General features: G+C 41.6%; 2 protein-coding genes across 2 annotated transcripts; both read left to right on the top strand.

Moving 5' to 3' along the window:
* Positions 1–645: 645 nt before the first annotated feature.
* Positions 646–1824, top strand: LOC308292827 (chemerin-like receptor 1; the record flags this gene model as incomplete). Its single annotated transcript, XM_080735249.1, has 1 exon — positions 646–1824. The coding sequence occupies one exon, from the start codon at positions 646–648 to the stop codon at positions 1822–1824; it is 1179 nt and encodes a 392-aa protein (XP_080591375.1).
* A 7372-nt stretch (positions 1825–9196) lies between these two features.
* LOC308292825 (fMet-Leu-Phe receptor-like) lies at positions 9197–18374 on the top strand (the record flags this gene model as incomplete). Its single annotated transcript, XM_080735246.1, has 2 exons — positions 9197–9468; positions 17549–18374. The coding sequence occupies 2 exons, from the start codon at positions 9197–9199 to the stop codon at positions 18372–18374; spliced, it is 1098 nt and encodes a 365-aa protein (XP_080591372.1).
* Positions 18375–21084: the final 2710 nt, after the last annotated feature.

Here is a 21084-nt window from a genome sequence, read left to right as displayed (position 1 = left end):
ATCTATTATAGTGTATTATAACTATCATAGTAATACATTATAATAATTTATAGTGTATCATAATCACAGTTATAATCCATTATAGTGTATTATAATAAGGATAGTTGTAATACAAATTTATATTGTATTATAATCACAGTTAAAATGGTCAATTTGCTTCTTACTGCTAGGGGTACTTTTGTGTAATGGAAAATGTAGATATTTTTATGTGGGGCGTGTAGTGTGGTGTGGTGTCGTGTCGTGTGGACGTGTGGTGCTAAAGCTGCGGTCGAAAAGGGGCTTTAGTGAATTAGGCCCATTCTCTCAGGAGTCATGTGATTAAATGTACTTGTTAGATGTTTATGATTCAATTCCAATTGGCTATAAGACTGCGTGCCATGGGTATTTGACGAAGCCTGGTCGAGGCACTTTTCTAGTGAGAGAACTCGTGAAATTTGTTTTGTAATCAATGAATCAAGCAGAGTGCATCTCTTGTGAAAGTTGTGAAAGATTTTCACAACTTATTGGATTCGTTATCGTGACATTATTGCATTGTTAATTTTGGGTAACCGTTACATGCGTAGAATTGATGACATGATGTCCTAAAGGATTATATGACATGGTGTGGTGAATGACTTTTGTTTTGTTATTTTATGTTTTAGGACGATGGAGAGTATGAACACAACTGCTCATACTGCTCAGGTTATGACCCCAGCTCTGGATAAGTCTGGTGGAAACGGCTCTGCCTACAAGGATGCTCACAGTACAGGGATGGTTCCGTCTGGTGGAAACGGTCCTGACTCCATGGATGAACATGCTGAACTCAAGAATTCCCTCAGGATCATGTCCTGCACCGTTTACAGCCTGGTCTTTGTGCTCGGTGTGCTGGGGAACGGTGTTGTCATCTGGGTGACAGGCTTCAAAATGAAGAAAACAGTAAACACCGTTTGGTACCTCAACCTGGCTGTGGCCGACTTCCTCTTCACTGCGTTCCTGCCGCTGACCATCACAGAAACAGCTCTGAACGACCACTGGCCCTTTGGTCAATTCATGTGCAAAATGAACTTTATTTTTCTCTCCCTCAACATGTACGCCAGCGTCTACATTCTGATGGTCATCAGCATTGACAGATGTGTAAGTGTGGTGTGGCCATTTTGGGCCAGAATCCACCGCACTGTCAAAAAGGCGTCTCGTTTGAGTCTGGGGGCCTGGGTTCTGGCCTTGGCTCTCAGCTCCCCTTACGTCTTCTTTATGGACACAGTGGAGGATGAGGACGTCATCATATGCTTACCCACCTTTGCACTCGACGATAGAAAGAGTCCATTGTGGACGTCTCGACTTGTGGCCATGGTCTTCACTCAGTTCTTCATGGCGTTCGTGATCCCTTTCACCGTCATCGTCTCCTGCTATTCTGTGATGATCGGTCGGCTCAAGAGGGATCGCTCGCTCAGGAGGAAAACCCTCTCACGTCGCTGGTTCAAAGTCATGGCAACTGTTATCACTGCATTTTTCCTGTGCTGGGCCCCCTTTCACATCATGGAACAGATTGTGCTGTGGGTGAAATTCATAGTGGCAGAGGACAGTGTGTCCACTGAGTATGTGATCATCATCGGGGTGCCCATAGCCACCTGCCTGGCATTTCTCAACAGCTGCCTGAACCCGCTGTTGTACGTGTTCATGGGTAAGGATTTCAAGAATGAAATTCGCAAACTGTCTCCCCTAAAATTGCTGGAGAACGTCTTCGCTGATGAGCTGACTCGGACCAACACTTACAACGATTCCTCAAACATAGCCATCACCCGTCAAGGGACTGCCTTGACGGGTGCACAATTTGTGCAACTGTAAATGGCTTCTTTTTTTTTTTGTTCTCTTTGACATTCTTCTTAATGGTTGGGTCTTTACCAGCTTGCTTGAAGATCAATATTTACTTGCTGCGCAACTTGTCAACACGTTTTTATCATTGCTGTCCTAGGCCTGATCTAAGTTTTCTGAAAAACATCAAATATTATTCAAAAAATTACATGCTGTACATGTACTGTACTACACTAAAATGTGTTCCGGCCTGAATGGGTTAAGCCAATGGTGATTCCGCAGTACTTTCCCATACTCTGCACGGTGGTTTTGCATCATCACTGCACTGAGGGACTGAATAAGTCAGTGCCACCCGAACGTCCTCTCAGACTATGGCATCAACACTGCCAACGGCCGTACTCTCTGCTCTGCAGCAGCTGATTGACTTCAGAGCAGACAGCTTCTGCTTTCGGGATCATAGGGAGCACCCGGACTTGGGTGGGTTTGGAGAACAACTATAACTATTATTGCTTACAGGGACCCTGATTCAGCCCGGGAACAAGAGTTGGAGAGGCCCTCAATGCGCGCTATAGAGAGAGATCTCTCTCTATAGCGCTGCTGCTACTCAAAGATTTGCCATTTCAGATCATGACAAGTGACAAGCCAATGGGCCAATTACATGAGTTATATTTCGTCATTGTCGGGTGGAAACCTTGTATGTCCAAAACCATTTTAAAAATGATTTAAACTAGTGAAAACAGCCGATCTACAAGCACACAACGCCTCGAGCGTTCTGCTGTTTTCACTACTGTTGTGCGACAGCCTTGTATGATGAAGCAGGGCTTTGCTTTGCGAAAAAAATTACAAATTTGAAACTTGGAGATATGAGGTTTCTGCCCGCCTTCCTCCACACTAGAAGGAAAAGAACAGCCTCTTACAGTTGTGCCCAACCGTGCATGAATACATCCACCTGTGAGCTTTGTGAAATGCACCATAATTTAAAGGGATATTTCACTTAAAGCATTGGAACGTTGGCGTTGGGTCATGTTTTGAAAGTTAAACATCCCTTTACACTTGACTTTTATAACCTTTTGGGGGGGATTATGTTTAGTGAGAGCAATCATAGAAATATTAGAGCTTAATTGTCTAATGTTAAAGCATGTTCTAATCATGTGTATAGGCCTACTTTACGTAGACCACCTGTTGAGTATTCTGTTTTCCAACATTTTGGACAAAAAAGACAGTTTTACATCGAGGTGCCCCGACGAACCCATGCCCACCTATCCTGATGTCTGTGACCCAATATTGGTCACTTCGCGAAAAAAAATCCAACTCGTCAAATCAACTTGCTAGGACACATCGCCAATGAGCAGGGTTGTCAACATTGGACTGTCAATCAGGAAAATCCAGGAGATTTATTTTTAGGGGGTGTGCGGAACTCCCCAACCGGGGTCTGGTGGTCCTCCCCCCAAAACTTCTTAACAGATATATATTTTCCTGTGTTCTGTTGAATTTTGTGCATGTTTGATACTTTTATCAGGCTTGCTTTTCAGCCTTAAAATGCCAAATGTAGGTGTACAGATTTGATGACTGAAGCAAAGTAAGACTATAATAATGTGACTTCTCATTTGGGGATCCTCCCCCAGAAAAAATGTAACATAGTAGATGTAATTTCCAATCATCCTGGAAAATCCAGGAGCATTGACAAGGCTGCCCAATGAGCGTTGACAATTTGACGAGTTGGATTTTTGACGAAGTGACCTGATACCCTGTGACCCACATGCTCCACTTCACTGTCAGTCCATACTGTTGTAGTGTGTGTGTGTGTGTGTGTGTGTGTGTGTGTGTGTGTGTGTGTGCGCGCGCGCGCGTGCGTGCGTGCGTGCGTGCGTGCGTGCGTCGTGCGTGTGTGTGTGTGTCTGTGTGTGCGCGAGCGCGCGCGTGCGCGTGCGTGCGTGCATGCGTGCGTCTCTGACTGGCGCAGCCTGTTTACAGCGTCAGCAAGCACGAGAGCACTCACACACAGGGACATTCTTGTCAACATGCATTTCTTGCCGGCATGCAAAACATTTGAGACGCACAAGTCGGACTTCTAATGTGCCATAGTGTTGTAGTGAATAAGTGTCATATCATATCTTCTAATGTGCCATAGTGTTGTAGTGAATAAGTGTCATACTGTAGGCCTACTGTACATATTCAGAAGAAAGCCTGGAGACTTGACATTCAGTAATTGGGTCTTGTGATCAAAATAAGAACATTATAATTAGGGGTGTAACGATATAGTAACTGCATCGAAATATAGTATTTTAACTTAAAAAATCGAAGTATATCGAAATGAAAACAGCTAAAATCTAATCATATCGTTTAAATTTGTATCGTATCGAATCGGCAGTGCATAGAATCAATTGTATCGATACTAACTACGTGTGCATTGTCTTTAGTATTTTTAAGAAGAAAAAATGAAAAGGAGGGGTTTAATTACTTTTCCTTTCCATATAGCTACACGGGTCTATCGAGAAATGTGTGTAATCTCTGGGTTCATGTCAAGGTGCAGGTTTGTCAATATACAATTTCCATGTATTTGGGTTAGGGTATAATCACTGTGTTTACTTACCGGTATTTATATCCATAATTATACATGTTTCCCTTAAAAACCTGCACTATCCGCACCTTTCACACAGATTTAATTCCTTTGCTAAATAGTTACTATATCGATTTTAAATCATTGAATCGAATCGTATCCTATCGCCATGAATGAACCAATATCGTCCATGTATCGCAACGTCAACCATGTATCGTGATATGTATCGAATCTCTATTAAAATGTATCGTTATAATGGTGCGTGAAACAAAAAATCTAAAATCTGCCACTGACAAGGTACTACTGCTAGTTATTGTGTTCCTTTGGTGAAATTGCTGAAATTATATTTTAAAGAAGTCTTTTAGTTTGTTCAGGATATTTAAATGTAATATGTTGTTTACATGTTGTGCTGCAGACACAAAGCACATGTACTGTATATGATCGGATCAGGGGCAAAAACAGTATGGTATAATATGATATGTTTTTTCTTCCCCCTCCCTGCTCTCCCTCTCTGTGTACACTCCCCTCCTTTTTTTCTTGTCTCTATAAAAATAAAGTGTATTCTTCATTCTCTTGCTCAGGTGGGAGTTTGTAATTGTACACACTTACACATCATATTAATTGTATAATGTATAAATATACAACATGCTAAGTGTGTGTAAAAAAAGACAAATAAAGAAAATAGTAATAGAAAAATGAAAAGTATATGGAGATCATTGAGATTCCCCTTTTTTTAAGTCATTCGAATCCCCCTCAACTGGGTGAGGTCGCTTCTCGCCCTTAGGGTGTCTTAATAAATACATATTTAACTGCAACTTCATAATGTTAGTCAATGGCCAAATTTAGACTTAGCAAAGGAAGAGGGTCCATTCCTGAGTGTGATACATGGGCAACTGGCGACCCGGGGGCCACATGCGGCCCCCACCTTCAGTTATTGTGGCCCGCAGGTTAATATCAGAATACTGATATATTTGTTTGCATGTTTTTCCAAACATGCAAACAAGACCCGCTTTAATTACTTTAGTCTATATTAGTAGCTTAATGACTGTATTAAAATGTAATTTGTATTTAAGTTCATAAAGTTAACATACAGTAAGTATACTGTAACTAAATGCATTTGAAATGAAATAAAAAGGGACAGGACTTTTCCGGATTCCAATAAAGTAATATCACAAAATGTTTCAGGATTCAAAAGAGGCAAAAAAATTGCAGATCGTCAAGCTCAAAACGCATCGCATTGCGACGCGTTTTGACCTTGTAGATTGGCTATTTTTGCTACTTTTGTGTGACATAGTGTGTGACAAAGTACGGCATTCATTTACGAAAGTTTAAATAAGGAGATAACAGGTTTCTGCCCCCTGAAGTGAGTGTATAAATACTGTATAGTGGCCATCATCTCCACCATCAAGGTCACCCATGCCTGGTTTATAGGGACATTTACCTGATACTGACTCAGTGCCTCACCAGTCCTCACGCGCTCCTCCCTCTCCCCCTCGCTGAGCGTCGGTGACACTGCCAGAACAAGCTTATCACCTAAAATGTCGGTGAATGCCAAACTGGCACCAATCAACGTTAATGTTGGCACTGATGAATGTTAGCTTTTAAGTCAAACTTTGTCCCAAACTTTGCCCCAACACTGGTCAGGGGTCTGCCATCACAATAGCCACACCAGGGGCCCCATGTGGCCCCCTGGCTGCCACAGGCACACCGTCGATCTAACCTCGCCTACTAGGCTTTCTGAGAGAAAGCCTGGTATTCGTTCACAACAGGCCGTTTGGTTTCCGCCTAAAGCACGGAAACCACTAGAAGAAGCGGCGTCGCTTTGATTTGGTTCCCTCCGTTTGTTTCCCCAATCTCTATTAAAATGCTCGAGTAGCCTAGTGTAGTCTTGCAAGTCGCTAAAAGTTGGACTAAAAGATGCATAGGCCTATACCAAACGATTTTTTCAAAAGCAAAACTACTCCGCATCAAGGAGTTTATTAGGTAGGCCCTAAAAGCGTGTCCTTGAGCGCAGGGGAATAGTTTGGGTTAAAACTGAATCCGGTTTGATCTTTCCGGCAAATTGTAGTCCTTTGGGGACTACAACATGACGTGTGGTGGTTTCCGCTCCAGACCGGTTACAAACCCGAAAAGTGAAGTGATCCCAGACTACCGTCGATCCCATCCGCAGCTAACTGGGCTGAAAATCTAGTTAATAAAAAAAAAAAACATGATCTACAGGATCCCACATGTCATGGCGACACGTTGTGAGTAGGGCTTTATATTACAAACATGTAACGTTTCTAGTCTTTATATTATCTCATATATCGGAGTAGGTCCAAGCTGCGTGACACACACGTTATTGTGTTGTTTATTTACACAAGCTCTGAGAAACCAATGTTGACACGTTTCCTCACATTTTATTGCATCATTCCCTCTTAAGACATCACACTCTGACACGCGCACGCGCACGCACACGCACACGCACACACACACACACACACACACACACACACACACACACACACACACACACACACACACACACTTTCCATTCTCTCACCATGAACTTGTGATGATGTGTGTCAAAATACAAATAATTTGAAATAAATACATAAATATAAATAAATAAAGGTTTCATTTAGAGTAACCCCAAAATCTCACAAGTACATTGAATTCACTGGAGGAGTGGTGTCCTCCATTGAACTCTATTGAAACCATGTCCCTTTTCCTGATTGAATCATGGATTTGAGGATTGGTCAAGCGCCACATGACATCACTTACGGCTAATAGGCCAGTGGTTCTCAACCTGTGGGTCGGGACCCAAGGGTGGTCCCCAAATTATTTTGGTGGGGTCCCCAGATGTTTAGCTAAATGTTAACATTGTTTTCTCACTCAACAGTAAAGAAAACCAACATGACGTTTAAGTGTATAGAGGGTATCTGCACATTTCTAAAGTGACAATTTAAGGACTTTTTAATACCTCTAGAACTACAAATTGTGAAAATAGCCGATCTACATGCTCACAACGCCTCGCGTTGCTTGCGAGGCGTTGTGAGCATGTAGATCTGCTATTTTCACAACAGTGTTATACAAAATGTAATTCCTCAACTCTTAGAGCTCTTCAGGGTGGGGGGGTCTCCTGTTCAAATATGATTATTTTGGGGGTCACAGCCTTAAAAGGTTGAGAACCACTGCTATAGGCAACCACACTTGCAATTTCCCTGGAATTTGCACCTTTCTAGTTATCATTCTGCGGGGTCTTTCCTGAAGCCCTCCTTGTGTACTGTAGTTCTGACGTGACATCAATAGATAGAGACATTCACAGTGATATGAGCTCCTCTGTGTTCACTGACCACAGTCTGAAGAAGACACTTCTCTGGGTGACATCACTCCAACACACTGACACAGGTATCTGTTCTGTTCCTATCTACACCATACAGTCTGTCGTTGTTGTCGGGTGGAAACCTTGTACCGGTATGTCCAAAACCGTTCATTTTGTATTCATCATTTTAAAAATGATTTAAACTAGTGAAAACAGCCGATCTACAAGCTCACAACGCCTCGCACCGCGAGGCGTTGTGTGCTTGTAGATCTGCTGTTTTCTGTTTTATAACACTCATCTTTTATTTTCTTTAATCTAAAATATGAACCCTTGTTGTAAAAAAAAAAAACAAAGTTGTCCTTTGAAGTTGTATTGTAACTTTTCTTTAGCGATTACATTTTTATTTTGTCCAAACTGTATTCATGTCAGTAATATGAGTCATACTGTTGGGGCGGTTGTGTTTTGATTGGCATTCTCTTCTTTACTGAGACATTTAGATCCTGTGTGAACTGGTTGACACAAATTCCGACCTGAAGATCAATTCTATTATCAGTGGTAAACATTTGTGCACAGGACACAATGATTGAAATCTGAATAGAAGTTAGATAGTGCTGCTTTAGTTTAGTTTAGTTTTATTAGCCCATTATTATAAAAACATTGAACATAATTGAGGATACAAAATAATCTGAGAGGAAGAAGCCATCTGGCTTTTTTGGAATCCTTTCCTTAATGAAAGATGTCATTCATTTAACGGATAAAAGTTCACTAGGAACACTACAATATACAAGTTATGTAAGAGCAGCTGTGCAATAAAGAAATAAAAACACAGAAACTCCACAAAAGACAGGAAAAGACAAAACAATCAAAAACACATTTGGTAAGATAACACATAAGTAGATGAAATCATGTGGACAGTAAGGAAGAAATAAGATATTGTTTCAGAGGTTTCTTAAATATTGACAATATGACTTACAGTACGTGTATGTATCTAGAGAGCTCCACAAATGAGGGCCTTTAAATGTAATGCATAATTGATGTTTTGAGGTACGACAAAAATGTATCACATTGATAGGAAATAGGGGGAAACAATTAACCTGACAAAACAAACTAACAAAAGCGCATGAAATGAACACATTACAGTTTTGTAGCTATATCTGCACAAAAGTGAAAAGAAACAATGTAGTGGGGGAGTGATGCTTGTTGAGTGCATGTCTCAAGTTGTTTGCAACGCAGCTGCAACATTAGAACCTCAGGGCACTTATGATAGTCAAAGTTGTATTATTTGTCAAATGTTATTCTTGAAGGTCCATGGGTGTTGGGCATTACAAGGAAAAGGCCACTTTGGGCATCAAAGGCGAAGGTGCTCAAGCACCCTAATGATTTATTAGCCTACTATTTGGTCCTGGGACTTTAAACTTTGTAACTTCAGTTGAACCATCACATCGCTTGAGGGTCTGCAGATCTGTTCCTAGAGGATACTAATACATGTTGGGTTAAAACAAATCATGTACCTTTGTTTTGTTATTTTAGGTTTTATGACGATGGAGGTTATGACCACAGCTCCGGATATGTCTGGTGGAATCAGCTTTGACTCCAAGGATGAACATGCTGAACTCAAGAATTCCCTCAGGATCATGTCCTGCACCATTTACAGCCTGGTCTTTGTGCTCGGTGTGTTGGGGAACGGTGTTGTCATCTGGGTGACAGGCTTCAAAATGAAGAAAACCATTGACAGTGTTTGGTACCTCAACCTGGCTGTGGCCGACTTCCTCTTCACTGCGTTCCTGCCGCTGACCATCACAGAAACAGCTCTGTACGACCACTGGCCCTTTGGTCAATTCATGTGCAAAATGAACTTTATTTTTCTCTCCCTCAACATGTACACCAGCGTCTAAATTCTGATGGTCATCAGCGTTGACAGATGTGTACGTGTGGTGTGGCCAGTGTGGGCCCAGAACCACTGCAGTGTCAGAAAGGCGTCTTGTGTGAGTCTGGGTGTCTGGGTTCTGGCCTTGGCTCTCAGCTCCCCTTACATCTTCTTTATGGACACAGTTCAGGATGAGTCCATCATATGCTTACCCACCTTTGCACTCGATGATAGAAACAGTCCGTTGTGGATGTCTCGACTTGTGGCCATGGTCTTCACTCAGTTCTTCATGGCGTTCGTGGTCCCTTTCACCGTCATCGTCTCCTGCTATTCTGTCATCATCTACCGGCTCAAGAGGAATCGCTCACTAGCCAGCCAATCCGGTCGCCCCTTCAAAATCATAGCGGCTGTTATCACTGCATTTTTCCTGTGCTGGGCTCCCTTTCACATCATGGAACAGATTGTGTTGTGGGTGAAATTCATAGTGGCAGAGGACAGTGTGTCCACTGAGTATGTGATCATCATCGGGGTGCCCATAGCCACCTGCCTGGCATTTCTCAACAGCTGCCTGAACCCGCTGTTGTACGTGTTTATGGGTAAGGATTTCAGGAAGGAAGTTGGTAAAGTGTCCGTCCTAAAGTTGCTGCAGAACTCTTTCACTGAAGTGCCTCGGACCAACTCTTCCACAAACCTAGCCATCACCAGTCAAGAGACTGCCTTGTCTGAGATACATGTCTAGGGTTATCTTTGAATGTACTTTAATTCAAACAACTTGTACAAAAGTGGGTGAAGTTGGGTTCAGCACAGCCAACCATTTCAATTAGTGGTGGGTGGACGTCTTAGAGCAACAGTGTATGTGTCCACCACTTGTTGCATTCATTGATTAAAAGTATGTTTTCTGTTCATTAGGTATTTTGCTTCAAGCATTTGTTCATGCCTTTATTATTTTGCGTTACTGATTGTTACTGTTTTTCCTCTACCCTTTTATTTTTGTTAAATCATCATCACCACCATTTGTTCATCCTCATATGTACAGTACATGGAGTCTGAATAAAACCATATTAATTCAACTTTAACCCCTGCTCTGGTCCTTATGCTCTGACAGGCAGATTGAAACAATGATGAAAGATATCCTAAATAATATGTTGAAATTACATTTTTTAAACCTGTATTTTTTGTGCCGTAGCCAATTTGAGAGGGGAAAAGGGTGATAAAGGACATAAACGGGCATATGGCAGATAACATTTTAGCCAACCAGACTATAAATGGGGCAATCTCCATGATTGGTGTCGTGTCATCATACAGTAATATCTTTCTATAAAAATGGAGAAGCGGGCGCACATCTCTAGTAATCAAAATCTACTGTACAAAGTAACTAGTAACCAGTAAGACACCTTAAGGGCGAGGTCGCCTTGAAACTACAGAGACTGACACAATATGTCCGTATATGGGCATTCCCAGATATGGGCTTAATATTGAGGACATCAGGGATCTCCATAATGGGCATAAAAGGGACAAGGATGGAATACATTTTCAAGTGTGACTCGCATCACGGATGGTTGTTTTGTCAAATTGGACAAAATGTGGCCATATCTTCCCCAAATTTGGAGTTGGCTGACGTCTGATAGATGTCTGACATCGACAACATAAGACCACACCACACACAATACAGAGTATGTCCATATATGGGGCTGAGGCGTGGCGCAGGCACGGAGGCACGCACGCACGCACGCACGCACGCACGCACGCACGCACGCACGCACGCACGCACGCACGCACATCATCTGCAGGTTTTCATACAAATGCGACCTACAGTACGGTCGCAATTAAAGATTCAAAGTGAGTGGCAAAGTGAGTTTAATGTTGTTTAACGTTGTTTAATGCAATGAGATAGGACTTTTCTGTTTGGATGTATGGGCTGTCAAGGCCAGAAAGTAGTTTTTTGCCACTCAGTAGGCGTTCCCGCATAACTTCCTCCAGGTATGAAGATGATGTCACGACGTGCATACCCTCTATATTTTCCCCCGAGATGTACTGGAGTAGAAGTATAAAGTAAAAAATACTAAAGTAAAGTAAATCATATCCCAAAATTGTCCTTAAGTAGTAAGTACAGTACTTGAGTATATGTACTTTCCATCACTGGTCTTTGTGATGTGTAGTCTAGCCTATTTGAGTAATTTAGGCCGGGTTTGGTGAGTTTGTGACACTGTCTGCGGTCAGGGATGCTGTGTTTGAGAGAATGGTCCTCAAACGAAAGTGTGTCAGCTGTGTGGGCTAAATTATTAGCACAGGGCCCACTGGGGATCTTCCCCCGGCCATGTACACGGTGTTCCACACGGTTTCCAATTATTCAGAAATCACAACATCTGTTGAGTCGAAAAGTGCTGTGCTGTCACTACTAGGTGTGCTAAATAAATTGTCCCCCATACGTGCATCTACAGCAGTGGTTCTCAACCTTTTCAGGCTGCGACCCCCAAAATAATCATATTTTAACTGGAGACCCACCCCACCCTAGCCTCGTACCCGCCCTCTTCCGGAAACCATTTCATTTGTTACTGGATTGCGGAAGTTGGTTGTTTACTAGGCTAAAAAGTACTAGATTTTTCACTTTAGAAATGTGTAGATATCTATACACTTATTGGTTTGTTTACTGTTGAGTGAGAAAACAACTTTGCACATTAAGTTAATCATCTGGGGACCCCCCAAAATAATGGGACCCAGAGGTTGAGAACCACTGATCTACAGTATATGAACTCTATGAATATGTGGTGTAAGTCAAGGCTCATGAATGACTAAGGGGTTTATACTGAATGTACATAGATGGTCAAGACTTACAACAATGAGCAGCTGAAAATGTCCACAAATGGTTCAATCTCTTTTCACTGAATTCTAGTGGAATAGATATTACAGGTTAATATCTTAAAGTTGACAATTGTTAATGTAACATTATTGTTTACACAGGGTTAATGGTTAATGGTTGTTAATGGCTATGTTAATTTAAACACCTGTATTATTTTCAGAACATTTTCTTTTGCATTGTCTATTTTAGGTGTTACTAAGTATGCAGTTTGTGCTAAAGCAGGTTCTCACCCAAATCACTGTGATCGATTGATAAGCGGAATCAACTATGGATTAATTATGTAATCAGTCATTTCAATCCCCACCAACAGATTTATCACTTAGCACATTGAGGGATCATTACATAGCATTAACTGTTGCTGTCCCACTTTCATGTCCCAATAATATACCGTGGAATCACCCTGCTATTTAGGGTGTAAAAGGTTACTGCCCTTGTTGTGGTCAGGTGAAGATGTCACATGTGTTAGTTCTCATCACTGAACATGACGTGTGGCCTACTCTGTGGCCACATCCTCTGCTCTAGTGCTGTTCTCTACACCACCGCAGCCTCGTCATCTACCACCGCCATGCGCAACGCTCAGCATTTTAGTCAACTGTCATTTCTGGAGTGGAAGGAAAGATAAATAATTAAATGAACTTACTTTAGCGGCCCTACTCTGAGTCTCTCGCGGGTGACTGAACTTCTCACCCTACCCTATCCCTGAGGGAGACGCCAGCCACCCATCTGGAAAAAAAAATACAAATAAAAGTCTTATTATTTCGGTCATGACCCACACTCCATGATAAGTGAGAGTTAATGGGGCGAAGACTGCCCTGTGAAAATCAGCCAAAGGTACTGTAGCTTAAACACACCTGTGTATTAGAGAAAATGACTTCAACTACATACGGGTGTAGGTATCTTCGGGGGATAGGCTATAGTGTATAACCCCGTAGGAGATAGGCTCCTGCACTATGGGCCACTTTAATTGATTGATTTATTGATTGAATATCTGTTGGCATAGGAAAAGCACAAGACAGTACAGTTCAGAGGTCTACTAAAACCCAAGAAAGCACCATGGCTAGTTTACATTGGGGTCCTTTTGTACTCATCATGTAATTGAACCGTTATTTCCAAATGCTAATGCTAAGAGTGAGGAAATTGCAAGTAAAGATAGTTTGACAAGCCTGTGCAGTACAATATATGGTTTGAAAAATAGGGGTCTGGTTCCATAAATGATATACTAAACTAGCATGCTGGGGTCCTTTAGTCCAGGGGTCTTCAACGTTTTCAGACCAAGGACCCCTTAGTTCAGAAAGAGATGAAACAGGGACCCCCCACAACCTTTTCATAGATTCCATATAGTTTCATTGTTTGACAGCACAATCATCAGTGTATTTTGGATTCTTAATGTGTGTTTTCAGATATTTAACCCTCTGAACCGTCAATTTTTAATACACTTGACCTTTGGCTTTCACTCTGTACTTAGTCTGCTCTTTTTCCCCTCTACACCAAAGCTCTTTGCCAAAAATAACCGATCTACAAGCTCACAACGCCTCGCAGCGCGAGGCGTTGTGAGCTTGTAGATCGGCTATTTTTGGCTAAAGTTCTCAGGACATGGACGCTAGGGTTCAAGTGGTATAATATAAAAAAGGAGATATTTTTTTTTTCTATCACACAAAGATTTTGAGGACCCCCTGTAGTAACTCTGAGGACCCCCTAGGGGTCCCGGACCCCCTGTTGAAGACCCCTGCTTTAGTCCATTCATTTATGTTCATTGTTACGTATTGTAGGCTTCTGTAATTAAACTTCCCATGCTGAGTTGTCTTTCCAGCCCTGCCCTGCGTACGGCTGACGTGACGTCAGACAGTTCATCAGACCATAGAGAGGTGAGCTCCTCAGCCAGCATTCACGACCACAGTCTGAAGAAGACACTTCTCTGGCTGACATCACTTCAACTGCATTTATACAGGTATATTTTCTTTATTTTCAATCTAAACAGTCGATAGCAATGAGAGTTGTGGGAATGCTATTTCACATTTATTTTAACGTAGGCTAATTAAGAGTTGTTCACGTTGATGTGTGAATGTTTCATCGAATGTATTTGGGTCATTATAAATGCTTATGTCTTATTGAGAGCTACTGATACATGAAACATGATACCGGTACAGTTTTTTTCTTTCTATTTTTTTTAGAAGGTTAAAGCTCTATATACAGTATAGGTCGGAGTGGCTTATTGATGTTATTGGCTGCTGGGCCATACAAGTTTATTTTTTTTACTTTTTTTCCCCTATTTTTTCTTTTTATTATTTTTGTTTTACGACAAGCAGTTCGGGCAGGGCAGTACAATAAAAGGAGTACATTTCAGATGTTTTTTTTTAAACACTATATTCTACGGACTACCTGTTTGCCTACAGGTATACCATTGATTCACTCATAATCCCAAGTTCGATGAACAGGTCTCCAGTTATAGGAAACAGTAAATAAATACAGAAATTAAATGAAATAAATAGAAGACCAAGTTAAAAATAAATAAGCAATAATCTCAATTTCACCTACTGTACGTACGCCTAAACAGATACAAACAAACATGCATAGGTACTTACATATTCATACATTTATTTATCCCAATGTGCTAGACCCTGGGGAGATGGATTATTGTAGTGGAGAGTGCTCTACTGACTGAGCTGGACACATCCATATCGTCGTTGTCGGGTGGAAACCTTGTATGTCCAAAACCGTTCGTTTTGTATTTGTCATTTAAAAAATGATAAAACTAGTGAAAATAGCCGCTCTACAAGCACACAAGTATTTTCGGTTTTGTGCGACAGTCTCGTATGATGATTTACAAGAAAAACGTACAAATTTGAAACTTAGAGATACGAGGTTTCTGCTCGACAATGACAATATTCTAAGCTCCAGTAATCATTGCTGTATGTGTTTGTTCAGCAACAGAGGTCTCCCCATCTCTCCAGCCATTCAGTAAACAGAAAATACATTTACAGGTGGGTTTCAACATTCATCCATTCAGGAGAGAGTACCCATTTATCAGATTAAAATGTCGTAGTGTCCCAGTTCCAATTTTGTCTGCTCATTTCCTGTGTGAATTTCACTTGTTTATCCTGTATCCTCTATAAGGTCTCTCTCCTGATTGGCTACAATTGGTATCCTGAGCTGAAAATGTATTTTCTGTTTACTAAAGAGCCATTTTTAACCTTGTCTTTTATATAACTAGCCCTTACCCGTTCAAAGATATGAGCTCCAAAATGATGTGCAGTGTGTGGGTTATGGGATGTGCACTGTGCATACAGTATATGAGGGATGGAAAGTAACTTTAACTGGTGCTTGCATGATAATATGTAGGAGCATCAATGTAAGAAATACCCGTTTTGTTTAATGGCTACCCCCCCCATCCCCCCCCCCCCCAGCCCACCCACCCACCCGCCTGCGCACACACCCGCCTGCCTGCACACACACACACACACACACACACACACACACACACACACACACACACACACACACACACACACACACACACACACACACACACACAGAGAGCTGGTTAAACATGTTGCCTCATGCTAGATGCAGAATAGATGTGCCTCATGCTAGATGCAGAATAGATAGTAGGTAAACCATAAAAATGCTAATATACAGTATATGATTTGTGAAAGTGACAAACGGGCTTCACAGTTATGTTAGGTGTGTTCATATGCTAATGGTGATGCGATTTCAGATCAATTGCTCCAGCCACTGAGGAGAAACGCTGTTTCAGACAGACAGACAGACACTCACTCACTCACTCAGACATTCGCAAAATTATAGTATAGATTGGTCCTCAGTAATGCTCATTACAAGATGGCAAAACACTAGGGGTGTAACGATACATTTTAATAGCGATTCGATACATATCACGATACATGGTTGACGAATGACGATACGATACATGGACAATATTGGTTCATTCATGACGATACGATTCGATTCAATGATTTAAAATCGATATAGTAACTATTTAGCAAAGACATTTAATCTGTGTGAAAGGTGTGGATAGTGCAGGTTTTTTAAGGGAAACATGTATTATTATGGATATAAATAAGTAAACACAGTGATTATCTGCAAAATACATGAACATTGTATATTGACAAACCTGCACCTTGACATGAACCCAGAGATTACACACATTTATTGATAGACCAGTGTAGCTATAGTGTGTGCCAGCGGCTACGTCATTGTAGTCCTTAGCCATTTCTTGGGTAAAAACACAGGTGTTTCAATTGTTTGATTGCATAGAACTAATGCTATAGTCTAATCAGAACACCTGTGTAAGGCTGTGTTTACCCAAGAAATGACCGCTCTTAGAACTACATTTGGCACACCCTATATGGAAAGGAAAAGTAATTAAACCCCTCTTTTTTCATTTCTTCTTCTTAAAAATGCTAAATACAGGTAGTATCGATACAATCCATTCTTTGCACTGCCGATTCAATACGATACAAAATAAAACGATAGATTCGATTTTAGCTGTTTTCATTTCGATATACTTCCATTTTTTAAGTTAAAAACGATATTCAGATGCAGTTACTATATCGTTACACCCCTACAAAACACTCCTCTACTCACGAGGTGTCTCATTGTTGGGCTGTGGACAGTTCAGAAACCTGTCTGGCAACGACATCATCCATGGGGAATCCAAGCTAATAGAAACTTCTCTTCCCGGAAAAGTTAGCATGCTGAGTTCTTGCATTAAATTAAATGACCGAACCTGCCTACCGGTGATGTCACTGGTAGGCCCCTTTCACATAAGGAATATGTGTTGGAATATCACCCTATGCAACTTTTAAAACACTAAAGAATAGTTTAATAAAATAAAGCACATAACTTTGTTTTTGTCGTTTACATTTTAATTTTTAGGACGATGGGGATCATGACCACAACCTCTGCCTATCACAATAAAACCATGGATCTGTCGGATGGCTCTTTCTGGGAACTCAAACTTGAACTCAACAACAAATCGCTCAAGATGGTGTCCCTCGTCATTTACAGCCTAGTCTTTGTGCTCGGTGTGCTGGGGAACGGTGTCGTCATCTGGGTGACAGGCTTCAAGATGAAGAAAACCATCTACACCGTTTGGTACCTCAACCTGGCCGTGGCCGACTTCCTCGTTGCAGCGCTCCTGCCCCTGAGAATCACAGAAACGGCACTGGACGTCCACTGGCCTTTTGGCAAATTCATGTGCAAACTGAACTTCACCGTGGTCTACACCAACATGTACGCCAGCATCTTCATTCTGATGGTCATCAGCGTTGACCGATGTGCATGCGTGGTGTGGCCAGTGTGGGCCAAGAACCACCGCAGCGCCAGAAAGGCGTCTTGTGTGAGTCTGGGTGTCTGGGTGCTGGCCTTGGCTCTCAGCTCCCCATACTTCATCTTTAAGGACACGCGTCCATCCTTCCGTGATAAGGACATCATCTGGTGCTTTGACAACTTTGCACTCACCGACGACTACAGTCCACCCGCGATGCAGCTGTGGAGGTTCCGCCGTGGCGTCATGATCATCACCGACTTCCTCATGGGATTCCTGGTTCCTTTCACCGTCATCGTCTCCTGCTATTCTGTCATCATCTGCCGGCTCAGGCGGAAGCGCTCGCTGGCCAGCAAATCGGGTCGCCCCTTCAGGATCATCTCGGCCGTTATCGCTGTGTTTTTCCTGTGCTGGGCCCCCTTTCAAATCATGGAGCAGATGGCGTTGGTGAATCTCACGGTGGCAGAGCACAGAGAAGCGATGCATGACATGGTGGTCGTGGCGTTTCCCATCGCTTTCTGCCTGGCGTGTCTCAACAGCTGCCTGAACCCGCTGCTGTACGTGTTCATGGGGAATGATTTCAAGGACGAGGTCCACAGGTCTCTGCTGAAAGTGCTGGAGAACGCTTTCACTGAGGAGCTGTCTTCCACAAACCCAGCCATCACCGGTCCTAGCAAAGACAGTTCTTTGCGTGAGACACAGATATAGGCAATGGTTGACAAAGTACTCAACCCCAGTACTTAAGGGTGCCATGGCATTGGTCCGAAGGTTCATTGGTCCGAAGGTTCATTAGTCCGAAGGTTCATTAGTCCGAATTTGTTAAGAATACTATGCCTTAACCCTAACCCTGACCTCAGTAACCCTAACTAAATTCGGACTAATGAACCTTCGGACTAATGAACCTTCGGACTTATGGGCAGTCCCCGTACTTAAGTACGTTTTTTAATGTACAATTGTATAAATAGCTTTCAGAGAGATTCTGCTCCAAGATTAAAACTAATAATCAGTGGTCTATGCTGGAAAAAAAAATCTAAATAAAATAAAACAAACAGCAACAATAATAATATTAATAATAATACTTTTGCTCCTAAAGATTTCTGTCCAAATCACATAAAAGATTGACAGACGTGATCTCTGGGGCCATGAGATAAAACCACACCATAAATGACAAGCATCAGTTGGTTGTTCCCGCCACCAAATTTAAAAGGAGTAGTGGTGACCGTTCATTCACAGCCACAGCCCCTCGGCTTTGGAATAGTCTGCCTATCCATATTAGATCGGCACAGTCGATTGGGACTTTTAAAACTTTACTAATAACCCATCTTTTTTCGTTGGCGTTTAATTGCACTTAATTGTCTAACTCAGCATATTTTTTGAATTGGTTGTTTTTGTAAATTGCCTGCTGTTGTTCTTTTGTTTTGCTGTTTTTTCCCCCCTGCTTGTATTGTTTCTGTTTTTACCTGTACAGCACTTTGGTTCAGCTTGACTGTTTGTAAACGTGCTATATAAATAAAGTTTGATTTGATTTGATTTGATAAAGAGTTTTGATATTACATACTCTTACTCACCTGTCTTCAAAACTCCACATTGCATTGGACAGTTGACCCTATACTGCCCTACAAAGGCAGAGTGCAGTAACTACGTTTTCGGACACACCGACTTATTTGTGTCGCCCAAAGGTCAAATTAGCCTTCATGATATTGGGGGATGAGCAATTAGCTCAAGAACAGATGTACAATCAGTGTAATATCACTTAAATGCCTTTATCTCATTTGGCTAATCAGCTGTAACACTTTTAAAACCATTTTTTGGTGAAATTCAGGACTGCACTCTTTCTTTGTAGGGCAGTATAGGCATATGAGTCATTCCACGAAACCGGTACGATTTGGACATTTTTTTCGGGAAAATTTGATCGAAATGAATTACTTTTCTGAATAGCCCACACCATTAAGGACATATTTAACATGCAGAAAAACATATTTTCCCATCTCAGGCATTAAATTAATATTTTTATATGGAATAATCCATTTAACAGGGTTGACATTGATAACGGGGTTGAGTGTAACAGGGTTGAGATTTTTCCTCTACCTGTGGTGATTAAGAAGAGACCACATGGCATGCATGACATTAGGAAATCAGATACATTGTTGAAATAACAAAGATATTTTTCACAAATGATTGTTTTCTATCTTTATTTCATGTAACGGGGTTGAGTTGTTAAGCTTTACGACCACACTATGAAAGTTTAAATGACTATAAATAGGTGTAAAAAGTTGGGAAATGTCCTCTTTCTGCAGCATCTTGCTCAGAAGACTTGTAGAATGCCATTGCATGTTGTTAATGTCACTAAAGGAGCAGTTCATACTTTTTACAGAGAGGAGAATGACTTTGTAACGGGGTTGAGTGCGATTGGGGGACGGAGCTATATTATGTGATTTTAATGATAAATCATCTATCTATTAAAATACTAAACATGACCAGCAATAGAGTACATTGCTGGTTTTATGTGAATAGCATAATTTATGCATTATTTTACATTTTTAGTAGTTATATCTCAAGTCCACTTTCCTTAGCAGCCATCGGGGACATGAGAAAATGGACAAAATAGGTGGTGTCTACTAAATTAATTGAAGATAATTTCTGGAATTAAGATAAAATGTATGTAAGTTTTACACAATATTAAAGGGAACATTTCAATTAATGATAAAAGCTTCTAAAAATCAATTTTGGTGACCAAATAGATAAAATACAGCTAAAAGGATTAGAGGGACCTCAAATCGTACCGGTTTCGTGGAATGACTCATATAGGGTATTAAACTCTATTGCTCAGCTTCAGTTTCTTCACTATCCTTGCTTAACAGAAACAACCTTTACAGTATCACCCGTATTGCTTCCAAGATCATTGGACTTCCCACATCCACGCTTGCTGATATGAACAATAAGGCCATCACACGCTTAGCACTCTCCATAATAAATAACACTGGTCATCCTCTGCATCAATACTTCCACCTCATGCCATTGGAGTGAAGATACAGAACCCTGAAGTGCCAGTGGCAGAAGGTTCGGTTTAACAGCAGTTTTACCACGTCCGTCACGTGTACACTGTTTTTTACGGTCTATGGGTTTGTCGCTCTGACATCATGCTCCGATGTCACTGTGATGTCAGGGGAACCGGGGAAATCCCTCTAAGTCAAACGCCGATAAGGCAAACGCTGATAAGGCAAACGCAAATGTACTGCCCGGGTCTCCTACCGTAGTGATCTTCTGCCGTCTCGTTAAGGAAAGCCTCCTTATTTTTAGCAATACAATGGTTATATGTCACAGTTATTGTCCACGACATTGCAAGCGGCGCGAAGGCCAGCGGACCTTGGTCCTGATCTTCGCGCCCAAGCGCCGCAGGCGCTCGTAGCCGTGGTGA

This window comes from Nannobrachium achirus (assembly GCF_963921795.1).
Source record: "Nannobrachium achirus genome assembly, chromosome: 10".
Classification (NCBI taxonomy): domain Eukaryota; kingdom Metazoa; phylum Chordata; class Actinopteri; order Myctophiformes; family Myctophidae; genus Nannobrachium; species Nannobrachium achirus.
Note: the sequence above shows the minus strand (reverse complement) of the source record. Positions and strands in the feature narration are given on the sequence as shown.